The sequence below is a fragment of the Drosophila elegans genome, unplaced genomic scaffold, assembly GCF_018152505.1.
Source record: "Drosophila elegans isolate 14027-0461.03 unplaced genomic scaffold, ASM1815250v1 contig_208, whole genome shotgun sequence".
Classification (NCBI taxonomy): Eukaryota; Metazoa; Arthropoda; class Insecta; order Diptera; family Drosophilidae; genus Drosophila; species Drosophila elegans.
In genome coordinates this window covers 13,193,222-13,208,135 of record NW_024545578.1, presented here as the reverse complement: position 1 = coordinate 13,208,135, position 14,914 = coordinate 13,193,222, and the positions used below count along the sequence as shown (strand labels likewise).

The 14,914-nt window shown below is 40.1% G+C and overlaps 3 protein-coding genes across 5 annotated transcripts; 1 reads left to right on the top strand and 2 right to left on the bottom strand.

The window, feature by feature from the left end:
• Positions 1–29: 29 nt before the first annotated feature.
• LOC108150336 (protein O-mannosyltransferase 1) lies at positions 30–4,513 on the bottom strand. Of its 3 annotated transcripts, none has more exons than XM_017278461.2 (5): positions 4,442–4,513; positions 3,494–4,377; positions 2,202–2,764; positions 998–1,777; positions 30–938 (listed from the first exon to the last, which is right to left on the bottom strand). In XM_017278461.2, the coding sequence occupies exons 2-5, from the start codon at positions 4,078–4,080 to the stop codon at positions 217–219; spliced, it is 2,652 nt and encodes an 883-aa protein (XP_017133950.1). In that variant the 5' UTR covers positions 4,081–4,377; positions 4,442–4,513; the 3' UTR covers positions 30–216. The 3 variants fall into 3 exon arrangements, with proteins under 3 accessions (XP_017133950.1, XP_017133951.1, XP_017133952.1); XM_017278462.2 differs by having other exon boundaries at positions 4,479–4,498; XM_017278463.2 differs by lacking the exons at positions 2,202–2,764; positions 3,494–4,377; positions 4,442–4,513 and adding an exon at positions 1,895–1,996.
• A 1,948-nt stretch (positions 4,514–6,461) lies between these two features.
• Positions 6,462–6,746, top strand: LOC108150283 (protein new-glue 1). The gene has a single exon (XM_017278381.1). The coding sequence runs from the start codon at positions 6,462–6,464 to the stop codon at positions 6,744–6,746; it is 285 nt and encodes a 94-aa protein (XP_017133870.1).
• An 877-nt stretch (positions 6,747–7,623) lies between these two features.
• Positions 7,624–7,926, bottom strand: LOC108150282 (protein new-glue 1-like). Its single transcript, XM_017278379.1, has one exon. The coding sequence runs from the start codon at positions 7,906–7,908 to the stop codon at positions 7,624–7,626; it is 285 nt and encodes a 94-aa protein (XP_017133868.1). The 5' UTR covers positions 7,909–7,926.
• Positions 7,927–14,914: the final 6,988 nt, after the last annotated feature.

Below are 14,914 nucleotides of genomic sequence, written 5' to 3'. Positions count from 1 at the left end.
CAATGATTATATCAATAAATAGCAGTTACTTTTAAATAATAAATAATTAGTTTAATTGGTCTTGCAAATGAGTATGTTTACATGTCAAATAATTTATGGCTTAGCACTAGTTCAACTTTAGCTAGGTCTCCTAGTCTATGGTACATGGTATGGTACGAGTACATCATTGCACGTCTCTCTGGCCGCGGAGATGGCAGGTGGTTGTTTTCAGGTGCTTCAGTGCAGGAGATGATTCTTGTGCAGCACAAAGTCCCAGGTGTCCTTCCATCTCAGGCTGCGCACCTCGCCGGTGCTCATCTTTCGCGCTCCGTAACTGAGCGGTATGAACTTGAAGAAAATGCTAATCACGCCCACCAGCCACAGGATGAGCATGAGGCGATATAGGCGCACCAGATGGACACCACGTCCAGTGCAGAATCGCCTTAGCAGATAGTCCAGATGATCGGCGACAAAGGACAAAAGGAGTAACTTAAACACAAAGGCAGGCAGGTAGTTGTGCAGGAAGAGTGTGCGATCCACAAAGAAGTACGGCAGGTAGTGTATCAGATAGCCCACGAAAAAGGTGTCGCCGGCGATCAGGAATCGCTGCCACTCCTGCTCTGATATATCGAAGCAAAGACGTTGACGGCGCGCGGCATAGAATGCAAGTAGTCCGGCATAGACGAGTATTCCTGTTGTGGCCGTGTACCAGATGAGTACGTTGCCCAGCAAATAAATCTGCGCACTGGACTCCGAGTCCAGCCAGTAGGCGATGCCCTTGTCCATCAGCGGCCACTCGTGCGGCATCGAGCTGTACATGTGACTTGGCACCGATTTCGTTTGGAACAGCATCTTGGACTGCAGCTCCAGCAACTTGGCCCAAAACGAAATGCGTGTCCGTTTCGTGGGTATCATTTCGGCGCTCAACAGTTGGCGTTCTCGTTCCCGATGGTCCTCAGCTATTAAGGATTGAGAAAAAAATTATATTAACTAACTTTATTACAGGACTTCTTCTCACTTTGTGTGTAGCGATGCTCCTCGACATTCCAGATGGTGTCCTCGCGTCCTCCTCGCTCCCGATCGGCCACCACCTCGTGCTGATTGAAGCCCCAGTCCGGCAGTTGACGTCCACTGAATTTAAGGGTGGCTCCCGTCGTCTCGTGTACCAGCCGAATTTCCGACTTGATGGCATGCCAACTGTCGCCCTCAGAATCGCGATTCAGAATCTCCACGCGCCACAACAGCTCACCGGCCATCTTGATCTCGTAGTCTATGTAGCAACTGACCTCCTGGCACTGCGGCGTCATCGCGGCAGCCACATCGTGCGAATTCAATGCGCGACTGGTGATTCCGTGCACCAACTGGATGATGTCGCCGTGCCGAATAACATCGGGGTTATCGCCCACCACCAGGTTTTCCTTTGTCGGTCGCTTCACCAGCCACCAGTTGTTCACATCCTTGAAGGAATAGCAGGTGACCTGCTGCTGGTGGGAGGAGCCCCTCTTGTCCGGATACCGCACCGGATAGACGGCTGCATGCGAGTGCAGCCAGCAGGTGCGTCCGTGGGTGTGGCGCAATGTGATCTGCGATCCATGGACCACCGCCAGCGGTTGGCCCCGCGTAATCGATGCCAGTCCACCTTCCAGCGACGCCTGAAACGCACTGGTCATGATGCTGTCATGCGGTCCAGCGCGATGAAGCGTCCGGAAATGGACGTAGAAGACACCCACGTAGACGGCTATGGGAATCCCAACGAAGATCACCAGGCGACTTATTGCGTGCATCCACAGCTGGCGATCTGAAAAGGCAGTTTGCATTTTAGTTTAGAGGAATATTAAGTTTTATTTCCATAATTTTAAAAACTATAAAAAATTGGAAAGCCACAGCTAACTTTTTTTATTACAATTACATTTACTTTGAAAGTTGCACTTGTTCAAATATTTTAAAAACATTGGGTTTTGAGCTTTGGAAGATTAAACTTTGAAATATATGATGTATATATCTTTACATAGCACTCTATTGAAATTTATAACAAATTTGAAATTGGTTGGAAAAGTTACTGAGCTTTAAAAGCAATTAAATATTTGAGAATACATTGCCACAACTAATCAAAGTTGTATGTAGTGCCAATAAATATTGAAACCACATATTAAGCATACGCAATGGTGGCACAACTAATAAAGGAATTCTGTGATTCTTATTTGATAAAATTAACATCTTACTAGTTAGAGTCGCGTCGTAGAGCAGCTGCCACAGGTGTCGACAAAGCATATAGAAGGCCAGACCTAGCGCCAGAAATCCGATGTACTTGACCGTGCCAGCGGCGCCCAAGAAGACGGCCGCCGCCGATCCATTGAGCAGCCATTGGAGGCTGCCCAGGCGACTCCGCTGGAAGCGGAGCAGACAGGCGATGCCCAGCGTGCTGGCCAGCAGCAGCATCGATTCCATGAGCACGAAACGGGATTGGGTCAACAGCGAGTTATCCAGCACGACGAGCAGACCACCCAGGGCGGATGACCAGCGGCTCAGCTTCGCCTCCAGCAGCAGCTTATAGACGGCGGGCGCCAGTAGACTTCCGCACATGGCCGGCACAAATCGGAACCAGAAGATGGGCATGTCCGGCGAATAGGGCTCTCCGATGCGGGAGAAAGTGTAGTTGCCATTGTAGCCGGCCAGGCTCACCAGACCGGCGATTAGTTGTTTGCCCAGCGGCGGATGTTGATCGAAGAAAAATACGTTGCGCATGTACATTGAGATGTACTTGCCATAGTGGAGTTCATCGAATCTGTACGTTAAAAATAATCGTTGTTATTTGTTAATGATGTAGACAAACATATAAATGTGTATGTATGTATATATATATTTATATTTCAAGTTCATTAAATTCAAGTAAAGCTTTAAGTCTAAACATTCACTTTCTATAATTTTTTTTTTTTACATTGCTTTCCATTAGCCTTTCTTAAATTAAAACCAATAATCATACTAGTTTTCGTTGCAGTTAATAGATCTAGATAGCCCGTTCGAAAAGTTCTACGCTTTGAGATATGTAAAACTAATTTGATACTTGACCCTTCGGATGACTTTTTATTGGATTAGAAAATGCATAATAATGAACAGAATTTGGTTTGAAAAGTTTGTGGAAGCTATATGTAAGTATCAAAGAAACACACTAAAATGGATTGACCTGATTAAACTTAAAGTTTATATAAATTCTGCCATAGCTCTTGTTCAATTAATTTAAAGCACAAAAACAAAAGCCATCTATTTCACATTAATTCGTTGGCAAGTGAAATAGATAGTTACATATTTGTTTGGATGAAGTTTTAATTTAACGGCTGGTAATTAGTTTAGATCTAAGCATGTTACGATAACCCTTACATTTTCAAGTATGAGACAGTGATTATTATTATTGTTATTATTAACATTTAAATAAAGGTTTTAATCAGACTCTTATTTTTCCCTTTTGGTGACCCCAATTGTTTCGTACCCGGTTTGTTATTGTTTTCGTACTCACACAATATTCGGCGGCGTTGCCAGCTTGTAGAAACGCGTGCCGAAGGCCAAGAGAAAGAGGGACCAGCTGAAGAGATCGATGCTCAGTCTAACGGTAAATGGCGGTAAGACAGTATTTGATTTTTCTCTCTCTTCTGCTGCGACTGCGGCTGCTGCGCTGCTCTTATGTTGATGTTTGTGACAGGAGAGCGAGCGGGAGCGTGTCGGCGAGGGTGACGGAGAGAGAGAGCGCGAACGATCGGAGGTAGGAGAGGGGGAGGCTTGTTTTGGCGTCGCTGCCGGCGTGGGCGTCGCTGTCAGCGTAGGCGTCGGCGTCGTATGCCGACTAACGCTGCCGCGCAGCGGGGCATTCAAATGGCAATTGACGTCGACGCAGCAATTGAGCAGCGTTAGAGCACCGTTACAGCACAGTGGTGAAGGTGAACTTCCCACGACCGCTGCCGTTGTTGTTGCTTTCGAGTTTGTTGAACGGCTGCGAAAGTGAAGTCTTTCGTTTGGCTCGCCGCTCAAATCGCATTGTTGTTGTTGTTGCCTCACTTTGCCCGCCTTGCGGCGCTGTGTAATTGTATTTGTGTAGGTGGCAGACATAGCGGTTTCCTCGTTTTTGTTATTGTTTTAGTTTTAGCATGGGCTTTTAGCTGGCATTTCTTTCTCGCATTGTTTTTTACAACCACTTTCACTGATCGATTAGCGATCCTCAAACATGAGATAATACGGCGCTAATTTAACAATCACTTCTTTTTTCACTTTTTTTGTTGTTTTGTTAATTTTTTATTTTGCCACGTTTGCCTGCAATCCGAAAACCTGTTTTGCACTTTCTTAACTCCACTTGTCTCGCTTCCAGCCTTCTTAAGTGATTTGCATTTACATACAAACGATGGCCAGCTGTTGAAGAAAGTTTCGTTACCGAAATATTCCCACAAACACACACTCACGGAAGTGAAATAACCATTTCCCTGGCTTCTTGGCCAAAACGAATCCGCAACCTGCACGGCAAAGATCTCGCGACGCAATGACGGAATTGAATGGCATGGCCTGAAACTGAATGGAAGTGGATCCGCGATGGCTCTCTTTCTTCTGCGCAGCCGTTGCTGCTGCGCACAGTGGGTCGTTTGGGAAAAATTCGGAGCAATAAGTGTTCAAACTTAAGTTAAGCTAAGCTTTTCGACTTAAGTTGTTCAGAAGCAATAGATTTTTTCTTCCTGGCTGAAAACTATTGTTTAAAAATATGTTAATTTATAAATAGTATATAAATACAAAATCTAAAATATACACGTGCTTAAAAACAACCAAACAAGATCAGTTATAGAAACGTCTTTGGATTTTAGAATTAAAGTCAATGTACTTTTTATTTTTTAAACCGTAAAGAGGTCTTCGTACATTTCTCGATTTTTTCATCGAGTTTTAGGAAATTTATCCACTGTACGCGACTGCGCAGCCATGCTGGAATGCGGTTCGGCTGCTGGAGCTAAAGCTGGAGCCCTGTCTCTTTTCTCTTCTTCCTCTGCTGTGCGTCTTTCTCTGTATTGATTCTTAACCCATTTCCCGTTTTGTCAGCCAAGAAATGCTCAGTGATGACGGATTTAGAATGGGGAAAAAAGATAGGCTAAAATGGTTAGGGACAGCATGACTCTCCTGGAGACCGCAGGTCAGCAAGGTATGTACTTAGAGTATTAATAAATGTAACTCTTAATTTAAAAAAGTTACCTTATACAACGTAAAAACAATAATCGACAACAAAATACGTAATCTGAAGGGATCCATAAACGCTTTAAAAATAAATATCTCCGCAAATTTTGAAATCCGTCGTTTGGCCCCCTTGAATATTTTCTTTAGTATTAAATAGCTATTTTTGGCTGGATAGAACCTAAATCTTCAACACTGGGGGTGCATGCAAAAAGATCTCTCCCGTTCTCTTTCTCTCTTCCTTGGATGAGTGTCGTCAAACGGAGTCTGCAAAAAAGAAAGAACAACAACATCACAATTAAACACCATTTATTGGCGCTGTAAAGAGAGGTTGTTTGGTATTTAGTAGCTAAGTAGGTAGATACATATCATCGTACATACTTATGTCTGTATGTCGTTAGGTATGGGGACCGTATAAAGCACGCGTCACAGGTGGAAAGGTGGGAACCTGTTCTCTTGGTTTATGACCCATTCTATAGACCGTGTACCAAAGATGTGGATGTGGGTACTTGCCTGACCTATTGGCCTTATTCTTGCAACATTTTAGTGCGTCTTGAAGTTGTATGATTAAAACATTGTTTATTTTAATAAGACTTATGACATCAGTCTGTTGTTTAGACTCAATTGGTTTAGGTAAACGGTTTTAAACTGGTTCCGCACCATAGACCGATACACAGAAGTATTTGGATAATAAAACAAACAAATTTAAAAAAAGATACAAGTAAATATTGTGCACCTATTCAATACAAATATTTACTTGATTGAAAAGATCTGGTATGCAATTATTTATAAATAAAAAAAATAATAAGAACGATTTTAATATACAAACAGAAAATTTTAATTCTAGCAATAATACACACATATCTCGCATTTATACATGGCTTAAAATTGTTTATTTTTATTGTTTTCTATATTTGTCACATTGTGTTTTTCAAGTGATATAATAATATAATTCGAAAGTGCGTGTATAAATATAGCCAGCTGAATTTGATTAGCAGCGTCAATATGTTTCCAGCTAAATTAAAGTCTTTAAATATCTTAATGTTTACACAACTGTTTTATGGTAGACATATTATTTTGCAAATTATATTTGCCTGACCTGATTTTCAAGATAGGCCTAAAAATGTGGATCAGATGGAGTTATGCGTAAGGTTCTCACGCTATTGTGGATAAACCCAGATACGTCAGTTATTTACTTCACTAGTCCACCTGAAAGGTATAAATAGTGTGAGTTCCGATCCAGAAGAGCATCAGTTGATCATATCCAATTACCAAGCATCAACATGAAGTACGCCTGTGCACTGCTCCTCTTGGCCACCGTGGGATGTGTCCTGGTGAGCCTGTCCAGTGCTGCCAGTTCCACAACCACGACGGAAGCAGCCACCACTACCACCACGGCCTCTTCCTCGGACACCACCACCACCACAGCTTCCTCCTCGGACGCCACTACCACGACCACGGCTCCATCCACTTCCGGAAAGAAGAAGCACGTGATTAAATACAAACGCAAGACCCACCGCCCCAAGAAGGTCAGGAAGATCCACCGCAAGAAGAACCGCAGCGGTTAATTGCCCTAGATCCTGAAACTGAACTTGTGCCTGACCCCTGAATCCCACTTAAATTATGGTTTTATAGTTGTATTTATATTTTTCCTTTGTTACGTATATAATATATTAATAAATTAATATTTTATTTAAAAATGTTGTGTGGCATATAATTTGAATTGGTGAAGACGACGAGCATCTATCATTATTTATCCTTTGTTGTCTGATATAATTAACGGATAATTTAATCATTCAGTCAGTAAACAAAAATGGAGGAATACAATTTCACAGTTTTTGTAAATATTTAAAAATTAGCCTTAAAATAATGTATACTATTTTGAAAATATTTAATTTTGTTTAGTTAAACACAGTTAGTAATAATATTTGTTTTTCTTTGGAAATGGGTTTCTGACATGAACTGGGCAATAAAATTCTGAAGAAGGTCAATGGAAGCGAAACAATATGAACCTACAGATAATTTAATTATCTAATTTCTATATTTCCACTGCCACAAAAAATGTTTATTTACTTTTAAAATTGTGGCTGCCAGAATTTTTACAATTTGCAGGATCGGAAAAGGGAGTAAAAAACACTGGAATTTAGGTGTCTAAAATAGGGCGCAGTCCAAGTGATAAGTAATGCGATATTGCTGAATTAGATTTTGATCAACCCAAAGCGCGCGTAAAATGTAATGCAATTTTGCTGAATTAGCATTTGATAAACATATATTTTTAAATTCGTATTAACTTATATTTAAGTGGTTAACAAAGGAGCAAGATCCACTTGCTTTTTAAGGAATAGTAAGATTATTAAATATAAATGTAAATCATAAAGCGAGAGGGATTCAGGCAGCGCGTTTTTGGAAGCAGTTGTAATCAGTATGAAGTTTTTCTAAAGGAGCTCAACCGCTGCGGTTCTTCTTGCGGTGGATCTTCCTGACCTTCTTGGGGCGGTGGGTCTTGCGCTTGTATTTGATCACGTGCTTCTTCTTTCCGGAAGTGGATGGAGCCGTGGTCGTGGTAGTGGCGTCCGAGGACGAAGCTGTGGTGGTGGTGGTGTCCGAGGAAGAGGCCTTGGTGGTAGTGGTGGCTGCTTCCGTCGTGGTTGTGGAACTGGCAGCACTGGACAGGCTCATCAGGACACATCCCACGGTGGCCAAGAGGAGCAGTGCACAGGCGTACTTCATATTGATGCTTGGTAATTGGATATGATCAACTGATAATGTAATGGTGAAATCCTCAAGCTATTTATACTGAAAAGCAAACGTGGGAAACCGATGAAGTTTGAGCCTATCTGAGCAACTGGGCCAAGCAAACACAAATTAGCAAAGAACTTCACCCACCAAAAAGCAGTTGTTCAAATATTTAAGATACTTTGACGTAGTTCTATTATCATATCATTGGAAACTCAGTTTTACAAATACAAAAAAATGTAAAAAAGTCTAATAATAACAAACTGTAAAATATATTAAAATTTATTACATTTAATTGATCTGACTTTAAATACTTTTAATAATAAAAAGTTATGTAATTATTTATACCTCACACCATCTATACCTCTCAGGTGGAATGTAAACATCTGACGTATGTGGGTTTATCCACATCAGCGTGAGAACCTATTTTCATAACAAGGCTAATTAAATAATAATTTGCAAAGAACTATGACTACCACGAATCAGTTGTTCAAATATTAAAGATATTTTGGGTACTGCAATTTTAAAGAAAACGACAATTGTGTCTTATAATAAATAAAAGAAACAAAATAGGCCTAGTTTGGTGATCAACAAAAAAATATGGAAAAGTTCCATAAAAATTATAGCTATCTATTTTAGAAGTTACTTGATTTGAGGGGACTTTAAAATCAGTTGCAACTCTCCCATTGTTAACATTATGCTCTGGCTCTACAAAAACTTTACATAAGTCTCCCCTGTTATTAACATGATGCCCACAGGAATAGACTAACGAAAAAAGGAGACAGAGAACCGTAGAGCGAAAGAGACATATACATATATATATATATATACACACACATATATTGAGAGTACGTTGAAAATCCGAGTTGGGAGTCCGTGTTCAGCACAAATCTGTTGAGAACGAGTGGTTCGGTGGGTGGCTGTTGCTGTCGCTGTCGCTGTGGCTCGTGGCTCGTGGAGTGTCTGCTCTGCCACTGCAACTTGGAGCTTCGAGTGCAGGACAAACACCCAGGACCACCAGGCGCCCCCCTTAAAAAAGCGGCGGAGAGGTGAGGGTACTGCCTACAGGCAGGTCCTTGCAACTGCAACAATAAACGGGGCTGAGATGCGGCAAGGCTGCCCTGCTCTGCTGGCGGCGGATTGGTTGCCGGGCTTAGCGGTGTGGCTGTGAGTCCTGTCCTGCCCCACCACCCACGCCCACTCCCGCCGTGCGCCTCGCGGCCTGCACAAGTGCAAGGATATTGTCGCCGCCGCCTGACTCCGGCACTCAAAAAAAAAACTCTATCATAACAAAGTAAAATAGGAATAACTTCACCGAAAATAAAGATTAAAGACTCTCTGGTATATTTGTTATAGAATTTACTTTTTTAATAAATAAATGTTGTTCACCGTCAGAAACATTTTTCGTCAGAAGAAATGTCATATTAAAGGCTTTTCTTAAGTCTTGACTATTTTAGACTCTTTTGTATTTGGTTTTAAAATTATTATTTAATGAACAACTCACTAAAAATAAAATAAGAGAGCAGTTTCTCTGCTAAAATAAAAATTTGAAGTTCTTTAAATACAAATAAACTTCTGGAAAACATGTTATTTGTTAAATACACTTTCCAAATCTAATTTTTCCTTAAAACTTATTAAATTTAATTTTATAGTTTTTTTGGCATATAGTATAAACTACGATTTAGTTGTCTTAAATTGTCTTTTTAAGAAAACATGATAATAGTCTGTTAAAAACCCTACAAATAAATCTAGTATATTCTTATAATTTCTTATTGTTTAGATACCCAAAGTCAGAATTAAAGAAAACCTAATAATAGTTTTAAAGTCTTTTACAAAACATAAAAATTAATGTAAAATGTGGAAAGGAGGAAAATATGCTTGGGAAATTGAACAGGTACTTTTCAACTAAGCAAGGAGTTTTGCCTTGCAGATTTTTTGAATTTTGACTACCAAATGGGAAATGCTTTCCCTTTGTATATTATTTTTCTCAGTATCCTGCTGTTCCTGCTTCCTGTTCCTCCTGCGAATCCCTTTTCGGTTTCTGTGCCTGCATCGTTGCAGCATCGCTATTGCTGTTGTGTCTCGTTTTCGCCGGATGGATGGCTAAATGGGTATGGGAATGGGCTCGGATATGGTTGTGGATGGGTGGATGCAGGCGGGCTTGGTGGATGGTTGCATGTCTGGTGGGCGGATTCTGCTGGTTTGGTTTGGTTTGGTTTGGTTTGGTTTGCTGCCTGCCGTGTGCCACTTTGGCCATGTTCGTGGCCGTGGCCGTGGCCTCGACTCATGCGCTCGTTCTCGTTTCCCAGCAGCAGCCTCACAACTCACAGCTCAACTCCAGCCAAGGCCAAGCCAGCAGAGGACGACGTCGCCGGCGATAATGTGGCACAATGACATTGCCATTGAACTAGGTCGAGGACGTGTTCCCTTTTGGCCACCGCCACCGCCACCGCCACTGCCACTGCCACTGCTTGTTTGGTTAATGTCTGCCTCCGTCTTCGTGGCCTGTTTCTCGTGGGTGGTGATGGCGGTGATGGTGGTATGGTGGTGGCACCACTGAAACCCAAACCTCTAGAGTCCTATCTTGCGGCGTAATGCGGATTGTGGTTAAGGCATGTTGAAAACGATGCACATGCTATTCTAACTTTTAACTACTTATATAATAGTTTATTAGCTTATTTAATTACTTCATTAAATAATAATAGTTAAACAAATATAAAAAGAGACTAATAAATAGAAATCACTTAATTAAATCAGTACCAATATGCCAAAACGATACGAACTTATACTTTTTTTTGTTAATTAAAAATATTCATAAAAAAAGTGATTAAAATTAATAATTGATAAAGTCAGATTTCTTCAAAATTTCAGTTTTAAAATATGAATAAACTTATATAGTGTTTTAATGGCAGTGACAGGCTGTGTCATGAAACAAATTTGTTGTCCTAAAAGAAAGTTTGAACATACATATGCTTTTCAATAACAAACAATTATAACTTATTAATGATTAATAGTATTTGTCACCTATCAGTTAACCAATAAAAACTAAACTAAGACAAACATGGACAAACATCCAAATTTTATTTAGGTAGGAGAACAATTTTCTGCATTCAGTAATGATTTTGAATTAAAAATTCTGTGATGTTTTCTAAGGCCGAGTAGACCGAGTAAATTATTTCTTAATCAGTTTTTTGGTACCTTTGAGAAATTCAATTCAGCATCTTATTCGTGCAGAAAGATTGTGGACTTAATGACATTAGGCGCAATGTCCGAATATTGCCGGAGATTAATGGAATTTTGCCAAAAATAAGCCGACAAAGACGGCTGGCAATCAATTAAAATGCATAGACTGCAGTCGGCCTAATGAAAGCTTTTTCTTCGATGTCCAGTCCAGACAGTTTCATCTGCTGTCCGTTTCAGGGAATTGGAAGGGTTTGGGGTTCCGAGCGGGGGGATTGGGCCATTATGGATGTGTCTGCGCTTTGTCTAAGTTCTTGTTTTTGGGCCGACGCGTCGGTTTGGGGACGAGTTTTATTTATTTTAATTTAAATGAAATTTATTTTATGCACATACGTACGCACACAGATGCTGTTTTTTTGACCGGCTAGTCAAAAGCTAAGGGTTGATTTTGTACATTTATATATGCACATGGATTATGCACCCACACACGTTCATGCCGAACGCTTGATTTTATGTGCTAAAAGGGTGGACCTCTGGATGGCTAAATTAGAAAAATCAATTATAATTATTTATTTACTTCAGAGTACTAAAGTTAAAAAAAAAAATCCTACCAGTTTTTCAAAAGCTAATTATGTTAAAAAAAAACTATCTTATAGTTTAAAACTTTTGATTATTGCAATTTTTGTAATCAAAGTGCTTTTTATGAGGTTTTAAAGTTTCAATAATTTTGTCAACACTGCGTATGAGTTATATAATTAAAAATCTCCTCTCCTCTTTTGGTACCTAAACTAAATATTTTGTTTAATGGTTAAATCAGCTAAAACACTTAAATAAATAAAAATAATATCTTTGAAGTCTAACATTTGATATGCAACTTGGGTTCACCCTAGTCCGCATATTCCATATAGAAAATGCAACTAAAATGTTTCACATGCAGTTTGTTTTTGCTGTTTTATGGCCAGTGTCTGGTCTGTCACACCGCCTCCTCCCGCACCCAAATCCACCCTCTCGATTGCCCCACCACCCCCTCAGTCACCCACTTGCCAGTGTGGCAGACGGGAGATTGCAGTTGCAGTTGTTGCAACAACAGTTGTTGTTGCTGACTGCCTGCAGTCTGGCAAAATTTTTGCCATTTGATTGCATTTTGTTGGGCGGCGTTTTTGTGTAGAGCAGAGTTTGTTGCACTTCACCATGAAGTTAGGTGATGCAAGCACACACACACACACAAACACACATTGAAAACGATGCTGAAAAACGCACTCACACATGCACACAATAACATAGGCCTTAGGATACTACAAAACTTCTACATATGCATTTGCCTAGACATACAAACCAACGCATTTGTGTGGGGGCTATGCGTTTATGTAAAAGTATTTTTTTTATTATATAAATCTCTATACATATTTTATAATATGTATACATAAAATTTCATTTTTTAGTTTGATTTTGCTTGCTGTCGTCTGCTAAAAATAATAACAAACTGCTCACAAAGTACAGTTGTGCGCAAAACGTCACATAGTGCAATTTCCTGAGTGTGGCATGCATTGCATACTTTTGGGTCTTGCACAAGTAACACACTTTTGTGGCCCAAGCCATGAAAACTGTTACTCCAAAAGGGGATATCCGTGTCCCCCGAGGAGAATCATTGCCACTGGGAGCACCAAGAACCCCCAGTACTTCAATCCAGTCCGGAAACTACAGTCAAACTTCTATAGCTCACATTTTAAACGCAAGTTTGTCAAATATTTCTTAAATTTTTAAAATACGTTTCATAATGAAGGGTTTTCGAGATAGGATAAAGTGGAAAGAGAAGTTAACACGACTGTAAAATGTTTATTAAATTATTGTTCATTTTCAAAACTTAAATATTTAGTCATTTAAAATTACTTAAATTTGGCAAATATATATTTTTGATGAAATTGGTATCGACATTCTCTGAACATTATGGTTTAATTTAGCACTTAGCAAGTTAAGCCTCTTAAAAAATATAACATAAATGTTATTAGAATTTAAACAACAAGTTTTTAGAACATTAGTTACAATAAAAACGAATTAAAGAATGTTTAAGCTTAAAATACTTAGTAGTTTTCGTTTTTTTCGATTTAGAAAACGTATAATCAAGGAATTCGGCCTGTGGCCGTGTAGGTTGCTACAGCCATCCATTTGTGCAGCACCGAAAATTGTGGGTGTTTTTTTACGCGTGGCCCGCACATTCGTTCAACAGCGAGGCATGCAGCAAGTGGCAGAGGACCACCGGGCGTATGAGTTCTCCTCAGAAGGCCTCCTCCTGCCACTTCGCCACTTCGCCACTTCACCAACTCCTAACTGCCAACTCCCCACATTCGGCCGACTGCCGAGTGGTTTGTTTAGAATTTTAGATTTTAGCGCGTTTTAGAATTTTATGAATGAATTTTTGGCGCTCGGCAGAGCTCCGTTTGCCGGGCCACACACCCTTTGCCCGCATCCCCCAAAAAATAGTCAGACCCATCCAATTCGTTTGGCTCGATTCACTTTTAGTTTTTGGTTAGTTTTCGGTTCCCCATTTGTTTTGGGGCCTGTCGGTGTGACCTTGCCGGGGTGTTCCGGTGTTGTTTAGATTTAGTTTCTATTGGGCTGCACTTCAGCTGCTCCCTTTTTGCAGTTGGCACAAATCTGTGCATATACACGTGTGGGCCCTTAGACAAAAGTCGGTCCTGTGTCTTTTTTGCTTGCATAAGGGTGTTGATTTAATTGATTCAATCTATCGTGGGGGTCCGACACTTTAAAATGGCAAAAGAATAAAATTTACTAAAATAGTTATGCGTTTAAGGGATAATCTTGAATAAAAAAATCCAATTGGGTTGCAAATTCTACAAATAGAAAAGGAAAACAGATAACTAAATTGCGTGCAAATGCTATTTAACTCTACTGAAATTTTAAATTTATTGTCAAATATCAATATTTGAGCTAAAAAAATTGACAATGCTTTCTAAGGTTGAAAACGTCATAAAACATCTTTTGAAAGAAAGAATTTATGTTTGAAAGCTGCTAATATATCTATGTATTGTAGTTGCACCGCATTATGTAAACATGTATAGAAAGGAAGGAGAAGATGCCACCTACACGAAGTTTCTTAAGAAAAACAAATCAATTTTTGACTTTAATTGCTTGAGGTATGTACATATGTAATAAGTTGCATGTACATGTGAATATCATCACCACTAAAATTCAACATATGTACTCCATACCCATCAACAGCTCGACTCAAACAAAATGATTTGTAGACCGCCCTTTAAGCCAAACCAAAGAGTGCTTTTTGTGCACAACCATATAAATCATATAAACACATAAGAGCACTTATGTAATTCTTATATGCTGGCAGTAATTTAATAGGTTTTGTTAGATTTGATGCATGCAAAAATGCCTATTAAAAGTGCCTTTGAAAAAAACTGTTGCATACCTGACGGCGCGCGCCTAACTTAACTAACGGGACACTGAAAATTGCATCAAGAGAATTGAGCGTGAGAGTGACGAACACAAAAGAGCACAGCATCCAACTGGCAGAGACGGAAAGCCGAAGCATAACGAAGTGTTACGATGTCCGATGTGTAGTGGCGAAGGAGAGGTCACAAGAGGAATTTGGCAATAAATGTAAGAAAGTAATGGGTGGGAGAAATATGAAGAGAGAGCATTCGTCACTAAGCCGGTGAGAGAACAAACACAAAAGCGAAAGCGAGGAGCCGGCATAGGTTCATCTGTATGTGTGCTCGAGAGAAAAATGGAAGGGTATTCGTGCATGTGTGTGTGTGTGTGTGTGTGTGACCACACATGTATTCGT